This window comes from Perognathus longimembris, chromosome 1, assembly GCF_023159225.1.
Source record: "Perognathus longimembris pacificus isolate PPM17 chromosome 1, ASM2315922v1, whole genome shotgun sequence".
Taxonomy (NCBI): domain Eukaryota; kingdom Metazoa; phylum Chordata; class Mammalia; order Rodentia; family Heteromyidae; genus Perognathus; species Perognathus longimembris.
Genome location: NC_063161.1, coordinates 84,543,571 through 84,561,746, shown reverse-complemented (window position 1 = coordinate 84,561,746; position 18,176 = coordinate 84,543,571). Strand labels below are relative to the sequence as shown.

The following is an 18,176-nucleotide window of genomic DNA, read 5'->3' as shown; positions in this document are numbered from 1 at the left end:
CTCTCTCTCATCTCCTCTCTTTCCCACACATTCTGTCTGTCCTCAGACCACTGAGATGGACTCAAAAGAAGCCAATATGTTTTCTGTTTTTGCTAGCTGGTGCCTGGATAAAATACAAAAGGTCTTCTGGAGCCATTCTCCTATGCAACCCTTGGCTTCTCTCACAGGAAATGCAATGTATTGGCCTGTGGTTATAATACTATGGATGGCAATCTGTTGCATAAGGAAGAATTCAATTTCTCAAGAATCCCTCTTTGCCTTTCCCATATATCAAATTGAAAACCTGTTTTTATATAAAACAAATCATTTTAGCAGTTGTAATCCCCTCCATGCAAAAGAAAATCATGAATGCATGTTTCTAGGTTTAAGCTAAGGCAAATTAGGGGTGGCCGATACTTCTCCTCTTCTCAAAAGACACCACTAAAACTATGCAAATGAATCCATAAGCCAAGATTCTTTTAAACCCCAGAACAATTTAAACAGATAACCTGTGCCAAGGATGATAAAAGAATTTTCAGTAATTTGTACACAATATCTTGAGTCAGAAAGGCTCAAAACAGGCATATGTTCCAGAAAATTTACATGCTCACCCAGTATAGTGATTGAAATTGTGTCTATAATTCTACTAAGAAACCTTGGGACACTCATGCACATCAAACTGTATGATAATTTTCTTCAATTGAGATTCAGCATAAATTTAGATAAGAATCTCCCATACCTTTTTCCTTAATAATTTATTACCAGAGCATCAAACTAGAAAATAACCACCTCTGCGGAATTAGTTCATAGAGCCAGGCCCTGAACTAAGCACTGATTAAAAATCTTATAATCATCTGAGAGATGAACATTATTCTTCATTTTACCAGAGCAGAGTTAAGACTTAGCATGTTAAAAAATGTGTCCAAATTTATAGTTACAAAATGGAAAATCCAGGATTTAAAACCAACCAGATTCAAATTTAAATATAAGAATCCTATACATACCTAGGTTTAAAGACTTACTAATTGATCAACTTACAAGACAAAGGATGGGCATTATTCAAATAAGCTAACCTACCAAGAGTCCTGTTTCAACTGTGCTGAATTGAGCCTAAATGTATTCCCTTAATCATTCACTATTCTTGCTCAAAATAAAGTAAGATCAAAAATCAAAGCATACATTAGAATGAAAGCCAAGTTATTGTCTATCTTCTTCATAAATTCTGAAAAGCTTGTCTGCAAAAATCAATAGTACAAGAAATGTACCCATGGCCTAACATATGAAACTGTAACCCCTCTGTACATCACTTTGACAATAAATAATTATTATTTTTTAAAAATAAAATGCTAGGAATAAGGAGAAAGAAAGTCAAAAGAGAGGGGGCGAATGGAAAAATTAGGAATCATAGAGAAACAGAACAAAATAGAAGGAAAGGGGAATGTAAAATGAAGTAGGGAAAGAAGAAAGCCAGAGAGCCTGGGTGTGCTAAGAGGGAGAGTATTGGCCAACTATGCCAGGTTCTGGCTCCAATCCCCAACATTGATAAGAAGAAACACAGTACCTTCTCAAGTCCTTTTCAAATGATGCTCTGATCCACGTGAGGAGTTTGCCTTCAACCAAGTTTAAAGATTTTAAAGAAGACAATTATTCCTGAATTCTAAGTATACATCTAATTACTTCAATCATCTTTTAACTTTTAGAGATTAAAATAGTAAGGGAAACTTGGAGAAAGTAAGGAAAGGGGTGACATTGTCAAAAAGAAATATAGTCTTTATCTCACTTATATAACTATAATCCTTCTGTATATCACTTTTACAATAACAATAAAAATGCATTAAAATTGTATAGGAAGGCCCCACAATAATATTTTACAATTTTTCTGCATGATAGGCAAATAACCCTACCCCCTGAATCAGATCGGGCTTATAAAAATGGCTTAGGTAAGACAGACAACTAAAAGTGGAGCACTAAAAGTGAAGTCATTAACATCAACATGGATGAGACATTGCATTAAGTGAAATAAACCAGGCACAAACAGACAAAATTGCACCTTCTTACTTGTATGTTGAGGCTAAATGAGTGGATCTCATGAAAGCAGGCAATAGAATGATGGTCACTAAGGGCTGGGGAAGGTAGGGAAAGGAGAAAGGAAAGAGTATGGTGAGCAGACACAGAGGTGCAGTTGGACAGGAGGAATCATTTCTCTTATCTTATAGTATGGTTGGGCAACTATGGCTGACAACAATAAGTTGTACATTTCAAAAGAGCAAATAGAGTTTGAATGATACCAAATATAAAGAGATGATAAATGGTTGAGGTGATAGATATGCCAGTTACCGTGAATTGATCATTACATGCTGTATTCATGTATTGAAATATCAATACTGCACCCCATACATATTTATTATTATTACTATTATTATTATGTGTCAATTACAAAATTCAAATTTTAAAAATGAGTTAAGTTCTTGTACAAGGGTAAAGGCAGAAAATCTTCCTGTCTGAAATACTCTGGCCAAATCTGTGGCACCTTTTGCCATACAGAATAAGCCTCTTTTGGTCTCATCGAGATAAAACCCAACTGTTGGCATGAAATGAAAAGAAATTTGAAGTAGACCTCCAATTTGCAAGCATGGGAATATACTTTTATTAACCTCACCAAATCACAAGAAAGGGACCTTAATGTTAATGTTTTCTTCATATATATTTTCAATTTGCTAAATGACTCAACTCTTTCAACTGAATGTTCTCTGAAATTCCCAAGTACTTGGAAAAAGTAATTCCCTACTAAGAGAATGCTAAGCTATATTTTTAACTCAATTTGGAGCTGTGAGTAGGGCAGTAAAATAAACAAAACTATTTTCTGTGAGAACTTAATGTCTTTGTTACTGTCTTGTGAGGCTTACAGTCTCATGTGATAAAAAAAGAACTAACAGGGGCTGGGGATATAGCCTAGTGGCAAGAGTGCCTGCCTCGGATACACGAGGCCCTAGGTTCGATTCCCCAGCACCACATATACAGAAAACGGCCAGAAGCGGCGCTGTGGCTCAAGTGGCAGAGTGCTAGCCTTGAGCGGGAAGAAGCCAGGGACAGTGCTCAGGCCCTGAGTCCAAGCCCCAGGACTGGCCAAAAAAAATAAAATAAAATAAAATAAAAAAGAACTAACAAAGCTACTTATTTTCCAAAAGTGAGTTTAGTGACTTTGTGATCCTAGAAATTTAAGACTGTCTTTCTGAAAATGTCAAGCCAATCACTAAGTTCTTTAGATTTTCTTTTTGTTTTATGAATGCTCTCTGATTCTAGAAAATTTAATTCCATTGGTTTCTCTGAAAATGTCACCCTAAAATTTGCTCGTCTTTATTCTGTGTATCTATGAAAAAACAAGAATATATTATACTGAACTTAAGAAAGAAAAATTTCAAAAAGAGAAAAGTGATAGCTCATGCCTATAATCCTAGCTACTCAGGAAGCTGAGCTTTAAGGATCACAGTTTGAAACCAGCCTTGAGCAAAAGATGTAATTCAAGTGATAGAGCGCTAGCTTTGAGCAAAAAAGCTAAGAGACAGTTTTCAGGCCTCAAGCTCCACTATTGGCATCCACACACAAATATACACCGCACACACCCAATAATAATAATAATAAACATACAGTAAAATGTTTTTTAATTTAAAAGTAAGTTTATAGCCAGAAAGAAGGAAAAGCCTTCCTTAGTCAGATACAAAACTTAGAAAAAAAAAGGATAGCACTGTCTGTATAAAATGTATAAGCCTTTTTGTTTGCCAAAGATACAACTCAAAAATAAGAATAAAATAGAAACAATATATACAGCCAAAAAGTTAGCATATATAAAGCATTTTAAATTTATAAATAATAATTAAATGGGATTTATTCTTATTCTTTGCATAATAAAGAAGCTTAAATTTATTATTGATTAAAATATTATTTTAGAGGTTGGGGGCATGGCTTAGTTGGTAGTGCACTAGTCAATGAATAAAAGCATCAGGTACTGAGTGTGAGTGCCAGTCTCAGACCAGAAAAGAATATATATCATTTTTAACCCAAGTGGAAAAAATACATAAGGCTAATAACCTCCAGGATGGATGAGAATAATAGACAAAGGGATTCTCTTATATACTGTTATGTTAGGCTAAATTTAAACAGTATTTTTACATGGCAGTCTACCCACAATGAAAACATATGCTTTTCAAAGGCATATTGAAAACTATACTTCTTTTCTCAGCAGTCCATTTCAAGTATCTGTTTCTCTCTATAAAAAGTCTTACTTGAAATAATTTTCTGAAAATTTTGCAAAAATGAATGGCTAAATGGGTCAAATAAATCAAACATCAATAACAATAAGAATTGTAATTAATGATTACTTACTAAATGCTAGGGATATTTATAAGTATTTTCACAAATATAAACTCAGCTTGTTTTCCTGTTAATGCTATGAGGTATGTACTATTATTGTCTGCTATCATTTGAATCTGGAATATTCCCAAAAGGATCATCTTATAAAGGGCTGAGGACTGGAAGAAAAGCTCAGTTGGTAGAGCACTAGCCAATAAACCAAAGTGTCAGGTCCCGAGTTTCAGTCCTTTTGCTTTTTGATGATCACAAGATGAATAGCTTTGCTCTGCTATGTGCTCCTGCCATAATGTGCTACCACAGCCCCAAGGAAATGGACCTTAAGCCTCTAAAACTGTGAGCCAAGATAAACTTTAATCTCTTTGTAAGTTGATAGTTAAGATACTAGAGAGCCAATTAATGTACCACTCCATGGCAGGAAGGAATAGTGAGACAAGAGAAGATGAAATACTTACTCAAAGTCACATTGCTTAGAAGAGGCAGAGCCAGGCTTCAGATACAAATAACCTAGTACCAGGATGCTTGGAAATACTATTAAGGAGGATGCTGTGGCTCTCAAAAGTGCTGGTGCAGATTGGTCTACAGCTAGTTGTTATTTTTGAGAATGCTGCTGAACAAAATTGGCATTATGATTTCCTTGTGGAATGAAACAATATTTGATTTTGTACATGAAATGTGAAGCTACATGTTTGACCATATACATAATATGTGCATCTTAAATGGGACAGTTATTTCTAGGTGTGAAAATGGTAGAGGGAAAATGAAGATGATGGGGAATTTCCATGGTAAACTTTATTCCCGTACTGCATAAAATTTTGCAACCAGAGTACATTCATTTGTTAGTGTCAAAATTTTTCAATGTTATTTTTATTTAAAAAGGTAAGTCAGGGGTCATATGGAAAACAGTTTGTCCTTACAGATGTTTCCACAATTGTGTTTTTGGCTTTTGATCACATATTTCCCTCTTTTAAAAGCTGATCCAAGAATCTGTTACATTCAAATTCTTAAATGTTCCATAATAATTTTCAGCTCATATAAAAGGCCTTCAGCCTCTTTAGCTTTGGCCCCATTAGATTTATAATTATTTTTCAATAACTGTATTTGGGGTTGTTGTTTCAACCAAACATCTAAGGGGTCATTTTTAAGGGAAGAAACAAATGGAGGATCTTGAATCTGAACTTAAGAAATCTTGGGTGTGCATCTTCAGGTGGTGGAACTTCTCAGTTGGTAAAGACTAATTGGAAATCTGTGACGCTCTTATAGCAGGGATGAATGCATACGGGGCATCTTACAGGCAAGGGTGCATGCTGCATACAGTGCAGCAAGGGTAACAGAGTGCAAAGGAACTCTGTGAGGACTATTAGGACAGTGAAAGAGAAGTCTTCTTCTAGCTCCTTCTGCAAGAATTTCCTTGGGCCATTGAGATATTCTACTCTAAAAACCTGAAGGGTGTGCCTGAGCTTAAGGAGACATATCACATATGGATTTACATCAGGAAGCACATATAACACAAAAGTCGAGGGCCAAAACTATTTATCTATAGGATGAATGGCCAATTCCTCCTTGCTAACAGCTCCCTTATTCTTTGTCCCACCCTGCATACCCTCATTGCCACAGGCAGGGCTCCAATGCACAGGCAATCTTTGAAGCCTTGGCAGCCCTTTCTCCTTCACAGGCACTTGGACATCCTCAACACAACGAGAGAGCCAGGAATCAATGTGAGGTCTAAATACAAGACTTGGTTACAACATGAGAGAGCATTCAAAGGCCCACTTGCCTATTCTTTGGGGAAAAAACTTAAAAAATAATAGAAAAAGCTGCTCAAGAAAATTTTTTTGAGCCTTATATCATTGAGAAACTAAAAGTAAATCAGAAGCTATCTTAAAAGAAATAGAATAAAATGGCACACTTTCATATGGAAGTATTGGTAGAGACATAGATTTAAATAAATTTGCTATGCATTTTATATGTCTATAATAAATACCAATGGCCATCTATTAACAGAGGAGTTTTATCTGGGGTCATCTACAATAAAGGAACTAGGTATCTAACCAAAAGCCAAGATAGGGCAAATGTACATGAACAAGAAATGGAAAGGCATAGATTCTATTCCTTGACAGCTTTATTGAAAAAGAACCAGTAACCTGTGGGGCATGTGCAACAAGAATCACAAACTATAGCAAGCAACAATGAAAGACAAACCCAAGTTAACAGAAAGATACAGCCACTTTCTGGGACTCCTGCCAGCTTTTAACTGGGACAAAACCACCTTCAAGGTCAGAGGTTAAAATAAACAAATAACTAAAAAGGTCTATACACAAAATGAAAGACCAAGAGAACCACCCCAAATTGAACACTAAATGTTAAAAATTACCCCAAGAGTGTATAAATTGTTTTACACTGTTTAGAACAACACATCAGATAATCTCTTATCCCTGGCCATTCATTATCTTAAGTCATGAAAAAATTTAAAACAAATGGTGTGTGTGTGTGGGGGGGTGTCTCCTTTAGAAAGCTGGAAAAATCCCAGGGTCTCACTTTTAATCATTCAGAGGTAAGCCATCCTCCAAATATCAACCATGTCTATTAATAAATTGACCATACCTTCACATTCTCTAGAATCACTCAGGCAATTAATATTTATTGAGTGTCATTTTGGGGCTAGGTACTAGGTAAATAAAGATGGACAAACTGGATGCTGTCTCCATGGAGATCACTCTGTGCTACCTGAGCTGGGCTACACCACCGGCATTCCAACAAATGATATGTTTCAGTAAGTTCACAGTCCTGCGGACCCATCTCCAAAGCCCACACCACAGCTTACTGACTAATCTCAAATCCAGATTTCACTCACTGATGTGAAATGAGATCACTTACCCAGGAAAACATCATCATTTCTAAACAGTGCTTGGGTTTTCATCAACCCACAATGGTTGAGCTTCCCTGTATTCAGCTGCATTGTGATCTTAAGAGATTTCTGTTTGTGTTACCTGGTGTCCTTCAAATCAAGAGTATTAACTGTAGTTTATACTCTCAAAGCTTGTACCACAAAATGAAATCATTGACACCCATGTTAAACCATGCAATGCTAGTGCTGTACTTTGGAGGTGGCTTGCTCCCCGAAATGCTGAAATGTTGCAAGCTGGGCCTCCAGAGAGGCAATGTTGAGAGATGGCACAGAACCTTTAAGAGGGGGCTTAGAGGAAAGTGGTTAGCTCACTGAGGATGCTGAATTTAGAAGGAATGAATACTGGCCCTCAGAGGGAGTTAGTTCCTGCAAAAGTAAAATGGTTGTTATAAAAGAACAAGAAGAACAGAGAGGAGGAGGGTGGGTGAATACAGTTATCCTATTCAATGTCCATATGTGACAATGGAACCAGACCTGGGGGCTGGGGACTCATACTATAACCACAGCTACTCAGGAGGTTAAGATCTGAGGATTGCTATTAGAAGCCAGCCCTGGAAGTCCATAAGACTCATGTCTAACAAACTACTCAGAAAAAGCAGGATGTGGCACTGTGGCTTAAGTGGCAGAGCATTATCTTTGAGCAACAAAAGCTCAGGGAGAGTACCCAAGCCCTGAGTTCAAGCCTCAGGACTGGTGTGCACATGCATGCATGCGCACGTGCACGCACGCACACCCACACCTACCCCCCCACACACGAATGAACGAAAAAGAAAACAGTACCAGGTAACTTGAGGGAATAGGTGGAATTGGAAGGGGTGTGGTGAACAATGGAAGGGTGACATCATTCAAGATGCATTGTACTTACAAACTGACATGCTGAATTGAAACTCCTTTGTACAACTAAAGATAATATTTTTTAAAGAGCAAAGACTGGTCCTTCCCTGCTCTTTGGCATCATGTCTAACCAGGCAAAATCTCTCTCTTCCTACTCCCCCATCTCTCTCTCTTTTCCTCTCTCTCTCTAAGCCCTTGATGTGACAAAGTTCCCATAAGGATGTGACAAAAAGTCAGGGGACCATCACAGGGGTATAACTAGAATATTTAGATTTTCTGCCTTCAAAGGCTGTGAGATAAATGAACCTCTTTTTCATATAAAATGCATCCATTTCTGGCATTTCATTGCAGCAGTGGAAAATTTATTGATACAGCAAAGAGAGTGAGTACAGAGACATGAGCACCTGTGTTTTCAGGATAAGAGGCTATCACAAGGTTAGAATCTCACCCAAGATGCTTCTGAGGGCAAGAATGTCATTTGGAGTAGCTCATCAGTACATCAGCCATTGACCCAGGCTATATGCATAGTTTACTTTGCTACACAGAAATCATGACTGATATACTGCCAAGTTATTTCAGAAAGTAATGTTTTTACATACTTTTCCCCTTGTAGAACATTGGTTTTTCCACCACTAATCCTTTCTCTAATAGCAGTTAAACTACATTAACTTACATTAATTTGTAAACACCCTTTCCTATGCAGTTTTCATTTGTGCTCAATGCATGAGCCACATCTTAATTTCTAGATCCTCAAAGATTGTCAAGTAAGCATCTGATTTGTAAAATAATAACCTCAGATTAGGCTCAATTTGGTCATATCAGAGCACAGACTGCTATAGAAGAAAAAAAGTCTATTGTAAAAGCAGCACACAAGTCTCAGAGACAAAATTTATAAACATAATTTTATTTATGTTTAGAAATAATGGATTCTACACCTACAATATAGTAGTAGCAACTGCCTGAAGTAAGTCAAAGTTAAGAAAGCCCTTTCTTCTAAATCATTAACAATCCCCTCAGAAAATATATGCACTTTACTGTTAATCACCCAAAATATCCAAGTTGAATATCTCAGTTCTGAGTCTCAATACAAAATACCATCTTCTCTGAAACAAAATCTCTACCATTTCCCCTCTCCCATCACAACCCTTAAGAGAAGTAAGTTGACATTTACAGATAATTCTTCTGTCAGTACCATTCCTAAATCAAGCATGAAGAAAGCTCCTAAATTTTGTTCCCAGGATTCACAAAGCTTTAAATGAACTCTCAGACGAACCTAGAAATGTCCTTTCTCAGAAAATCCCATGAAATGGAAAAATTCCAAACTAAATCCCTCAAGAAAGAAAATTCTAGACTGCTAGAATCCAGTACTCTTCAGTTAAAGAGCACCTTCCAAGTGCTCCTAGGGAAAGAACGTACTTGATAAATTGCCATAGCTGGGAGTCAGCTTGTTGAGAACAGTTTGTCTAGTTCAATTTGGATGACAGCTAAGATATCGGATCCCACAAAGTCTGGGGAGTAATAGGTAAGTTTGCCTCATATGCCAACTCCACACCTATCACACACATAGAGGGATGCCTAGTAGCCATGTTTCTGACAAGGCATTGTGATTCTAAAAGGAGCAAAAACAAAAACCTTGTGCAAAACAGAATCCACATCACTTGGAAAGGTAGAAATGCCAGTTCTCAGGTGCTTGCAGCCTTAAGTCAGACCTCTGTGTTCCCCTGCAATCCATGCTTCCATAAGTCTAGCAAGCACTTCTGTGCTGGGGTAAGCTTGAAACACATATGTGCAATGAATGAAACCCACTGCAGGGCAGTCTCTCTCCCAACCCTCATTAGTAATCAGAGAATGCAAAGATCTTTCCTCCTCCTAAGTGTCAAGGATCAACAAGTTAGAGGGAATCAAGGTGAGACGTCAGGGTTTTTTTGCTTTTAAGGTCAAGGTAACAACTACCACTTTCCCCTTCATTTATGATTTGAGAATCATGGTCACTAGTAACATGTCAGATCTGCTCAGGTCCACGGAATAACCAGCAACATCCTGCTACTTAACCATTCTGTTCTAAGTACACAAACAGCATTAACAACTCAAAGAGACCACAAGGATAAAGATCCGTCATACTGCTCTCCAACACATCTAAGACACAACTATGCCTCCTTCACAACTTCCCCCTTATGCACTTAAGAATATCTAGCTGTTAGAAACCACATCAAATACAACAATGATGCATTGCCCAAACTAGAGATTTAACTTTTGAGCATTTACTTTAACATCATTGAAATTAACCTTTTAGACAACAACAAGACGTATACAGGTTCCCTTCTCTCTGTTAATTTTTGGCCTCAAAAAATGACCAATTACCTATGCTTGGCAACATAGCCAAGAATATAGTGTTAATTTAACACTGATAATTTTTTCACAGAAAAAATGAAGACCAGTCATGCTCAAAGTTCCAATGTACCACCAATGGCTGTTCATATTTCGTTGCTGGTATCTCAAATTTCAAAAAATAAGAATCTGGAAAAGCAGAAGCAGGATAAAACATACCGCTGAAGCTTCAAAAATAAAATGCAGAGCAGAAGAAACCTTCTTGAACAGAGTATATGAGTTCAAGGTATCCTGGGTCACTGTGATTCACTTGCCATCACCAAAGCCACAGGAGCAGTATGGCACCATGTCTCTTCCTCCATCATGATTAGCCACTTGGTACTCAAGATAACAATTCTGTGTCTTCTGGAACAGGGGTTTCATGGGCAGGTGGGCAGTGCTGAGCACTCAACAGAAATTTTCTCTCTTGATTTTGAAGTATTATATCCCTGTTGCTATTTTTCAGCCTTAAGCCTAGTCATCATCAATCTAGCCACTTCCTTCTTTTGTGGTAATTAACATTAGTCATAAGCCAAAAATGACTCCACATAAGAAGTAAAATAAACAAAACCCTTCTTACCTTTCATGCCAAACTTGGAATGTCTTGCCAACTTAAGCAAAAACAGCATCACCAGCAGACAAAATCCCACCACCGAAGCAATTACCACCACAGCATAGACCTAAGAAGAGGAAGAGAGGCCAGTGACAATCTTGCTAATTAGTTCCTTACAATTCTATGGTAATGATGATGATGATAGCTACTGTTCACTGAATGTTTACTACTTGTTAACAGCTACAGATACATCATCAGTTCACACAATCCTCCACACAAGTGATGAACTGTGTAGGTCTTATTATTCCTACTTTATAAATCAGAAGATATTGGTGACAGCTTGTAAAAATGGGTATCTACACATCTAATGGATACTTTATAGGTGTAGTTCTTATAGGGAGATAGATGATAAAGAGAACCATCCATTTAATTGGCCACAAAGGAAGAGAAAGAGAAACAGAGAGATGCGGGGAGTTTATGGGATATAAATGGCAAAATATTATTTTTTCTATTATTATGATGATGATTTATTGATAGGTGGTACTGGAGATTGAACCTAGGCCTTAGTGTTTTCTAGGTGGGGGCTCTACCATTTGAGCCACACATCCCACCTAGCTTTATACTGGTTATTTTGGAGATGAGGGCTAGTAAACTTTTCTGTCTGAGATGGCCTGGAACCGCAGTCCTCTGGATGCTAGCCTCCTGAATAGCTAGAATTACAGGTGTGAGCCACTAGCACTAGGCTAAACATTACAACGTTTTAGGCTAATGAAAGATAAAATGGCATTAACTTTACTATTCTCCTTTGTGTATGTTTGAGATTTGCCCATTTTATTTCTTAGGTTAGTATTTTTGTTAGGGTGCCTTGAGAAGCAAATGGTCACTGTTAGGCAAGTGCCACTTGTGATAATTCTTGTGTTGTACACTCATGATCTGTGTATCATCCTACTATGAGTGATAAAGGACAAACAGAGGGATTTTGTTTTGTTTTTTAGTTAAAAAATGGAATTGCGGGGTATGGATTTTACCAATGGGTAGATGTGTAAATTCTATCACAATTCTGAGACGGAGAGGTGAGAGGCAAGGACAAATTAGTTCTCACTGCTATTTAAGTTCCTTACAACCAAGATGCTGCTCTTAGTACACCCTGAATCCTACCACCCTAGAAGTGAAATTGGAAATATACCTTTGTGCATCACCTTCCAGTTTTTCTCAGCCCAAGATTGTGTGTGTGTGTGCACGCGTGCGTGTGTGTGTGCGTGCATGCACACACACAAATGCTAGTACAGGAGCTTAAATTCAGAGCTTGGGCATTGTCCTTTAGCTTTTTAGTTCAAGGCTGGCATCCTACCACTTGAGCCATAGCTCCACTTCCTGCCTTTTATGCTGAGATAAGAATTGCATATACTTTCCTGCTTCAGCTGGCTTTGAGCCTTGATTCTCAGATCTCAGCTCCTGTGTAGCTAGGATTACAAGTGTGAACCACTAGAGCCTGGTTCAAGGTCTTGCTTTTAAAATAAAAGTTGCAAGAAATTGGCAAACTTTTGCTGCAATGTGTGGAAAAGTGAATAAATATTTAGAGTCTTACAGCTATACAGTCTCTGTTGTAAGGACTCAGCTTTGCCAGTGTAGCATGAAAGCAGCCAGGAAAGGTGTGGAAACAAATGGGCTCAGCTATGTTCCAATAAAACTTTATTTACAAAAACAGATGGGCAGTTGAGTCTAGACATAGTTTACCAGCTCCTGCTCTGTTAGATGCCCACATGGACTGAGACACTTAACCTACATGTGTCAAACTGCTTAGTAATCCTTATGCTAGGTTGCACTATTCCCCTCTGATGTCATCATTTGCACCATTTGCCATTTTCCCCCGTGTTTGTCCTTAACACCCACACCATGATTTTCTTGTATTTGAGGCATATTACTGAAGGGTAGAGAATTTTATTGTAAGTCTGAGATCTTAGTCTAAAGTAGTGGTTCTCAACCATAGATAATATTGCCACCCACAGGACATTTGCCAGTGCTGGCTTGTCAACTGAGGAGACAATGCTACTAGTACCTGTTGGGTAGAAGCCAGGGACACTGCTGAATATGGACAGGATCAGCCCTCTCCCACACCAATTATTTATCCTAAAGTGCAGTTTGTTCCAAGGTTGGAAAACTCTGCCCTAGAAGTCTCTTTCTCCCTGTCACAATAAATGCCAACTCTTCAAACAGTAGCTACTTTCTAAGTTGAGGCTGAGAACCAGAACATGACTGAATAGAGAGTCTCCAGCCAAGACATGTAGTGAAGCCTGACTAGTTATGAAGACAACTTGACTGGTGCCTTTATATCACTAAGGTGTGGGCATGCTTGTTACAGCAGCAGTGCTTATCCTGACTGATACATTCATCTGATAGTGAGAGGGACTACCAAGCAGAGATTCTCAAGAATATGAGTTCTTCTTCGGCATAAAATTTAGATTGATCACTTATGTAGATATAGGACCCCAGAATTATTGATCTCTCTGCATTTCATAAGTCCCACATGTAAATAGGGGACTATAATAATTCTCAATCATGAAGTTTGTTATAAATCTTCAATGAGTTAATATAGATGATGGGCTTAGGAAAAATGTCTACTACAATAGATACCTTAATATTAATTGCAAGGGTGAGGGTGATGCTGCTGGTAGAATTAAAGTTGAAAAAAAGAAACAAATCAGAAACCCAAGGTCACATCTCTCAACCTTGGAAATTTGATCCAGTCTGCCCAGATATAAAACCTATGAATTATGTATGACACTGTTTCTCTAAACTGTTGTTGTCAAGTAAGGTGGGGAAATGAAAGCATTTAGCATTATCCTTCCAGGATGTCAGCTGGAGATAGACTCAGGTAAGTCAACAAGCACAGTAGAGTACCAAGCTGACCACTTGCCAAGGTCAAATCTCCCCTTTGTGTGATAGGCACACATGCACAGTACTCCCCTTTGTGTGATAGGCACACATGTACAGTACATGTTCAGGTACTAGTGGTTCTCACAGACAGTGCTTCTGAGTATGTCTGAATATAGACTTAATTCTGCCTCACCAGCCTATGTACACAAGGAATGGCAGCGATTCCTACAAAGCTAGTCATGGATCTACTTATTCTAACCAAACCATCTCCCTCACTCACACGGACCTAAGGCGACTGAGCTTTTAGTTATGATTGGTGTTATTTCTAATTAATGATCTATAAGAAATAAATAATAATATTTCAGCTATAAAGTTCTGATTTCACTGGATTCTATACTGTTATACATAGAAAGAGAACATTGAAATAAATTCAAAGCAACCTTATAGATAAGAATATTGAAGTGGAGATAGACTAGATGACTTCTCTCAATAGTACCACGGGACAGTCTCTTGCTTTTTTGAAAAGGACTCTGGCTGAGATTCATGAATTCAGGTTCCCTATGTTTTCAGCATCCCCAGCCTTTGCCAGAGATGGGAGCTAGAACAGATACTTGACTTTCCAAAGCTTCTACTCCCTCATTAGGCAGTAACTCCTGCCCTGCTTTCTCTATGTAGGTCTAGAATGTGTAAGTCAACCTGGAAAGTAGCTGCCATTTGCAAACAAACATTTATATCTACTAAAGTCATTCTAAATGTAAATTCTTTAAGAAACAAAGACTCCCATGACAATCAGAAGAATCATTTTTTTAAAACCCATAAAGGCAAAATTTCACATTCTGTGCATGTGTTAGAATGGGGTGGTCTTTATGTGGAAGACATGTGTAGGTGAATCATGATTGGTTGACTGGATAGTTGACTGGTTTTCATTTGAAGATATTTCTTAGAATAAAACAGATTTACAAATTCCTTGTAAATCCAACAAGGTGGACTATTACTAGTTATTATTATCATTACCATTACTATTTGATAGCACTAGGATTTGAACTCAGGGTCTCATGCGTATTACACAAGCAAGATCTACCACTTGATCCATGCTATATTTTTCTCATATTTTTGTCTGCTGGCCTCAAACCACTATTTTCCTATCTTTGCCTCCCATGTGGCTGGGATTACAGATATGTGCCTGCATACTCAGCCCCATGTTGAAGCTGTAGCACCCTCCAGGAAAAAAAAATTGTGCAAACTTTTTCTGTAAAGGGCCACATACTAAACATGTTCAAGCTTTTCAGTCCAATAAGGACTTTGCTGCAGTGACTTCACTCACCATTGTAGTGCAATAGTAGCCACAGAAAAAACACAAGTGAGTGGGTATGATTGGATTCAAATAAACCTTTATTTATGGTTAAGTCCCCAAATCAGAATTTCATGAAGTTTCCATGTCATGCATGCATCATCAGTATTCTTTTTAATTTTTAGAAGCCATGTTTAAAGTGTAAAAACTAGCAGGACAGAGTGAAATTAACCTGTAATCCCACCTCCTTGGGAGATGGAGATAGCAGGATCCTAGTCCAAGGCCAATCAAAGCAAAAGCATAAGATAATATGTGAAAATATAAACTAAAACAGCAAGAAGACTGAAGTCATACTCAAGTGATAACTTGCTTGTCTAGCAAGCACAAGGCTGAGTTCAATCCCCAATACAATCAAAACAAAACAAAAAATAATGTGAAAACTAGTCTTAGCTTGGAAACAGCACAAAAACAAAGGATGAGACAGAATTGTCTCATAGGGCCTACTTTGCTAGACCCTGGGTCAGCTTGTAAGCATGACAACAGAGAGGGAGAGAAAAGGATGGATTCATAATTCTAGGGATCAAGAGTCCTCCATACATGCTGTATGCATAGGAAAAGTGACAGACTAATACCAGCACTGGTCCGTGGAAACTATGATCTCCCTTGTGCAACTCCTCACTTGGAAACAGAGCTAAATATCTTGGGACCAAATCTCCAGCTTTTCCTATGACTGTGGCCTTGTGCACATTGTGCCCTTCAGTCAAGGACAAGCTCTTGGTCACAAGACCCATAGCTTCCTTTCTCTCAAGTCCTGTGTGTGTCAACCATGCAGAGACCATACAAAATGCCACTATACAGCTACACTCTATTTCTGCTAAGGGACAGGCTTCTCCATGATGATATGAGTTTCATTTATATGTTACACACTCCTAAAACTACTGGATTCCCACATTTGGTGAAACTTCACATTTTTATCATTCTTTTTTTTTTCTTTTGCCTGTCCAGGGGCTTTAACTCAGGGCCTGAGCCATGGTCCCTGGCTTCTTTTAGCTTAAGGCTAGTCCTCTGCCACTTGCACCACAGTGCCACTTCTGACCTTTTTTATATATGTGGTGTTGAGGAATTGCACCCAGGGCTTCATGTATACAAGGCAAGCACTTTTGCCACTAGGCCATATTCCCAGTCCCAAACCCTCAAATTTTGTATAAAGATCTGAAGAGATAAGTGTGCTCTTTGAATGAAAGCCTTCATTTCTTGATCTCCTAGTGATCACCATGTAAAGAACTGACAATTGGAACAAGAACCACTAACAACTTAATGTGGTACATATTCACATTGAAAAAGCAAAAGTACACAAAAGGAGAAACAAGAGCTGGGTGCCGGTGGCTAATGCCTATAAATCTAACTTCTCAGAGGCTGAATATTATAGTGTGAAGCCAGCCCAAGCAGGAATACATGTGAGACTCTTCGCCCCAATTAATCACCAAAAAAGCCGGAAATGGAGCTGTTACTCACATGGTTGAGTGCCAATTTTGAGCAAAAATACTAAGGCACAGTGCCTAGGCCCTGAGTTCAAGCCACAGTACTACCACAAGAAAGTGGAGGCCATATTACTTATCATTTTTCTTGAATCTTTCCATTGATAACCCTTCTAACCCACTATGACCTGTTTACATCTGAACAATGCAAAATGTCTTCTGGAAACAACTACAGTTCCTCTAATATGTAAGTATCAAAGATGCTCAGAACCAATGTGGGAGGCACCTGCTTATCCCACTCACCGAAAGATGTTCCCGACCAGTTTTGTCAGCAACATCCGTGGAAGGGGTATCATTACTTCTGCTGGTGGTGTCCTCTATGTCAATCATGGCGGTTGAGTCTTAAATTGGGAAAAGGAGTAAAGAAGAAACATGAAGTTGTCATTGAGCTGCTGACAAACATAAGGCCACAGGAAGGCCCAAAACAAAGCAAGGCAGATCACAGTGACTCCAAATCACCATCAGCCCCAGGCTGACCTGAAGGAGCAGAGCCAACTGCTGATTTAAGTGCACTGTAGCACTGCAATTGCATGAAGCTAAACTTTTATTCAGCCCAGATATTTCCATCATTGTTTTGTTGGTCAAGTTCTAAACCTAGTGTAGAGATTCTTCTTTGCATGCAAGCAATAACTTCTTTTATTGAGGGCATCTTTAAAACAAATGTGAAGGAGAATAGATCGTCTAAGCATCATCACAAAAGAGACTTTGGAAACCAAGTTTGACTATCAGTTTCCCAAATAAAGAGGGGGAAATGACAAATCGAAGGCCAGCTGGCACAAAGGCAGCAGAGCCCTAGACATTAGGGTAGATTTCAAATGAACAACACTGAGCCCAAGGCAGTTATATCTCATTTGAATAAAGATGGAACTTGATATATGCATCAATAGGGAACTTAAATCCACAAAGGAATTTCTTGGAAGAGTACTAAACTGACAATAATCCCATTTCAACTGTTAGACCAATGCAAAAACTCAGAATCATAGAGATGTGCTCTCATTTTGCTTGGGCTCAAAGGCCTTCTTTGGGAATCAATTTTAGTCTGTTGGATTAGTATGAAAATAAATGCTCATTTTGTGGGCAAAGTTTTCATTTTATTTTAATACTTTTATTATCTTTAAGTAGCTGTGCAAAGGAGTCGTCATTCAACAAAGTAGTATATGAATACAATGTGTCTTGATCAAATGTTCACTAGTAATATTGCATATGAAACATCATAAAAGATTCTTAGTGAGTTTAGTACAAATGATATTGTTTATCAATATCTATATATTGACTTTCAAGCAGGTACAGCAACTTTAATTCACATTCTGAATGGCTACCTCATCAACTCAGACCCAAATAAGCCTTTGGCCTTGGGAATATTTGATTTAAATTATCTTTTTATTAGCAAAATGCTCCTTTGAATATGAATGAAAAGAAATAGAAAAGGTGCCTATTATTGCTTTGCAGTTTAACTCATAA

At 38.1% G+C, this 18,176-nt stretch overlaps 1 protein-coding gene across 2 annotated transcripts in view; it reads right to left on the bottom strand.

Annotated features, from left to right (window-relative positions):
• Ntrk2 (neurotrophic receptor tyrosine kinase 2) overlaps positions 1 to 18,176 on the bottom strand; it is a 364,133-nt gene that overhangs the window by 264,566 nt on the left and 81,391 nt on the right. For both annotated transcript variants that reach the window (XM_048331472.1, XM_048331481.1), the window contains exons 11-12: positions 16,959 to 17,056; positions 11,037 to 11,136 (exon numbers count right to left, since the gene is read on the bottom strand). In XM_048331472.1, the coding sequence (XP_048187429.1) occupies positions 11,037 to 11,136; positions 16,959 to 17,056 (198 nt within the window). The remainder of the gene's footprint in view (positions 1 to 11,036; positions 11,137 to 16,958; positions 17,057 to 18,176) is intronic.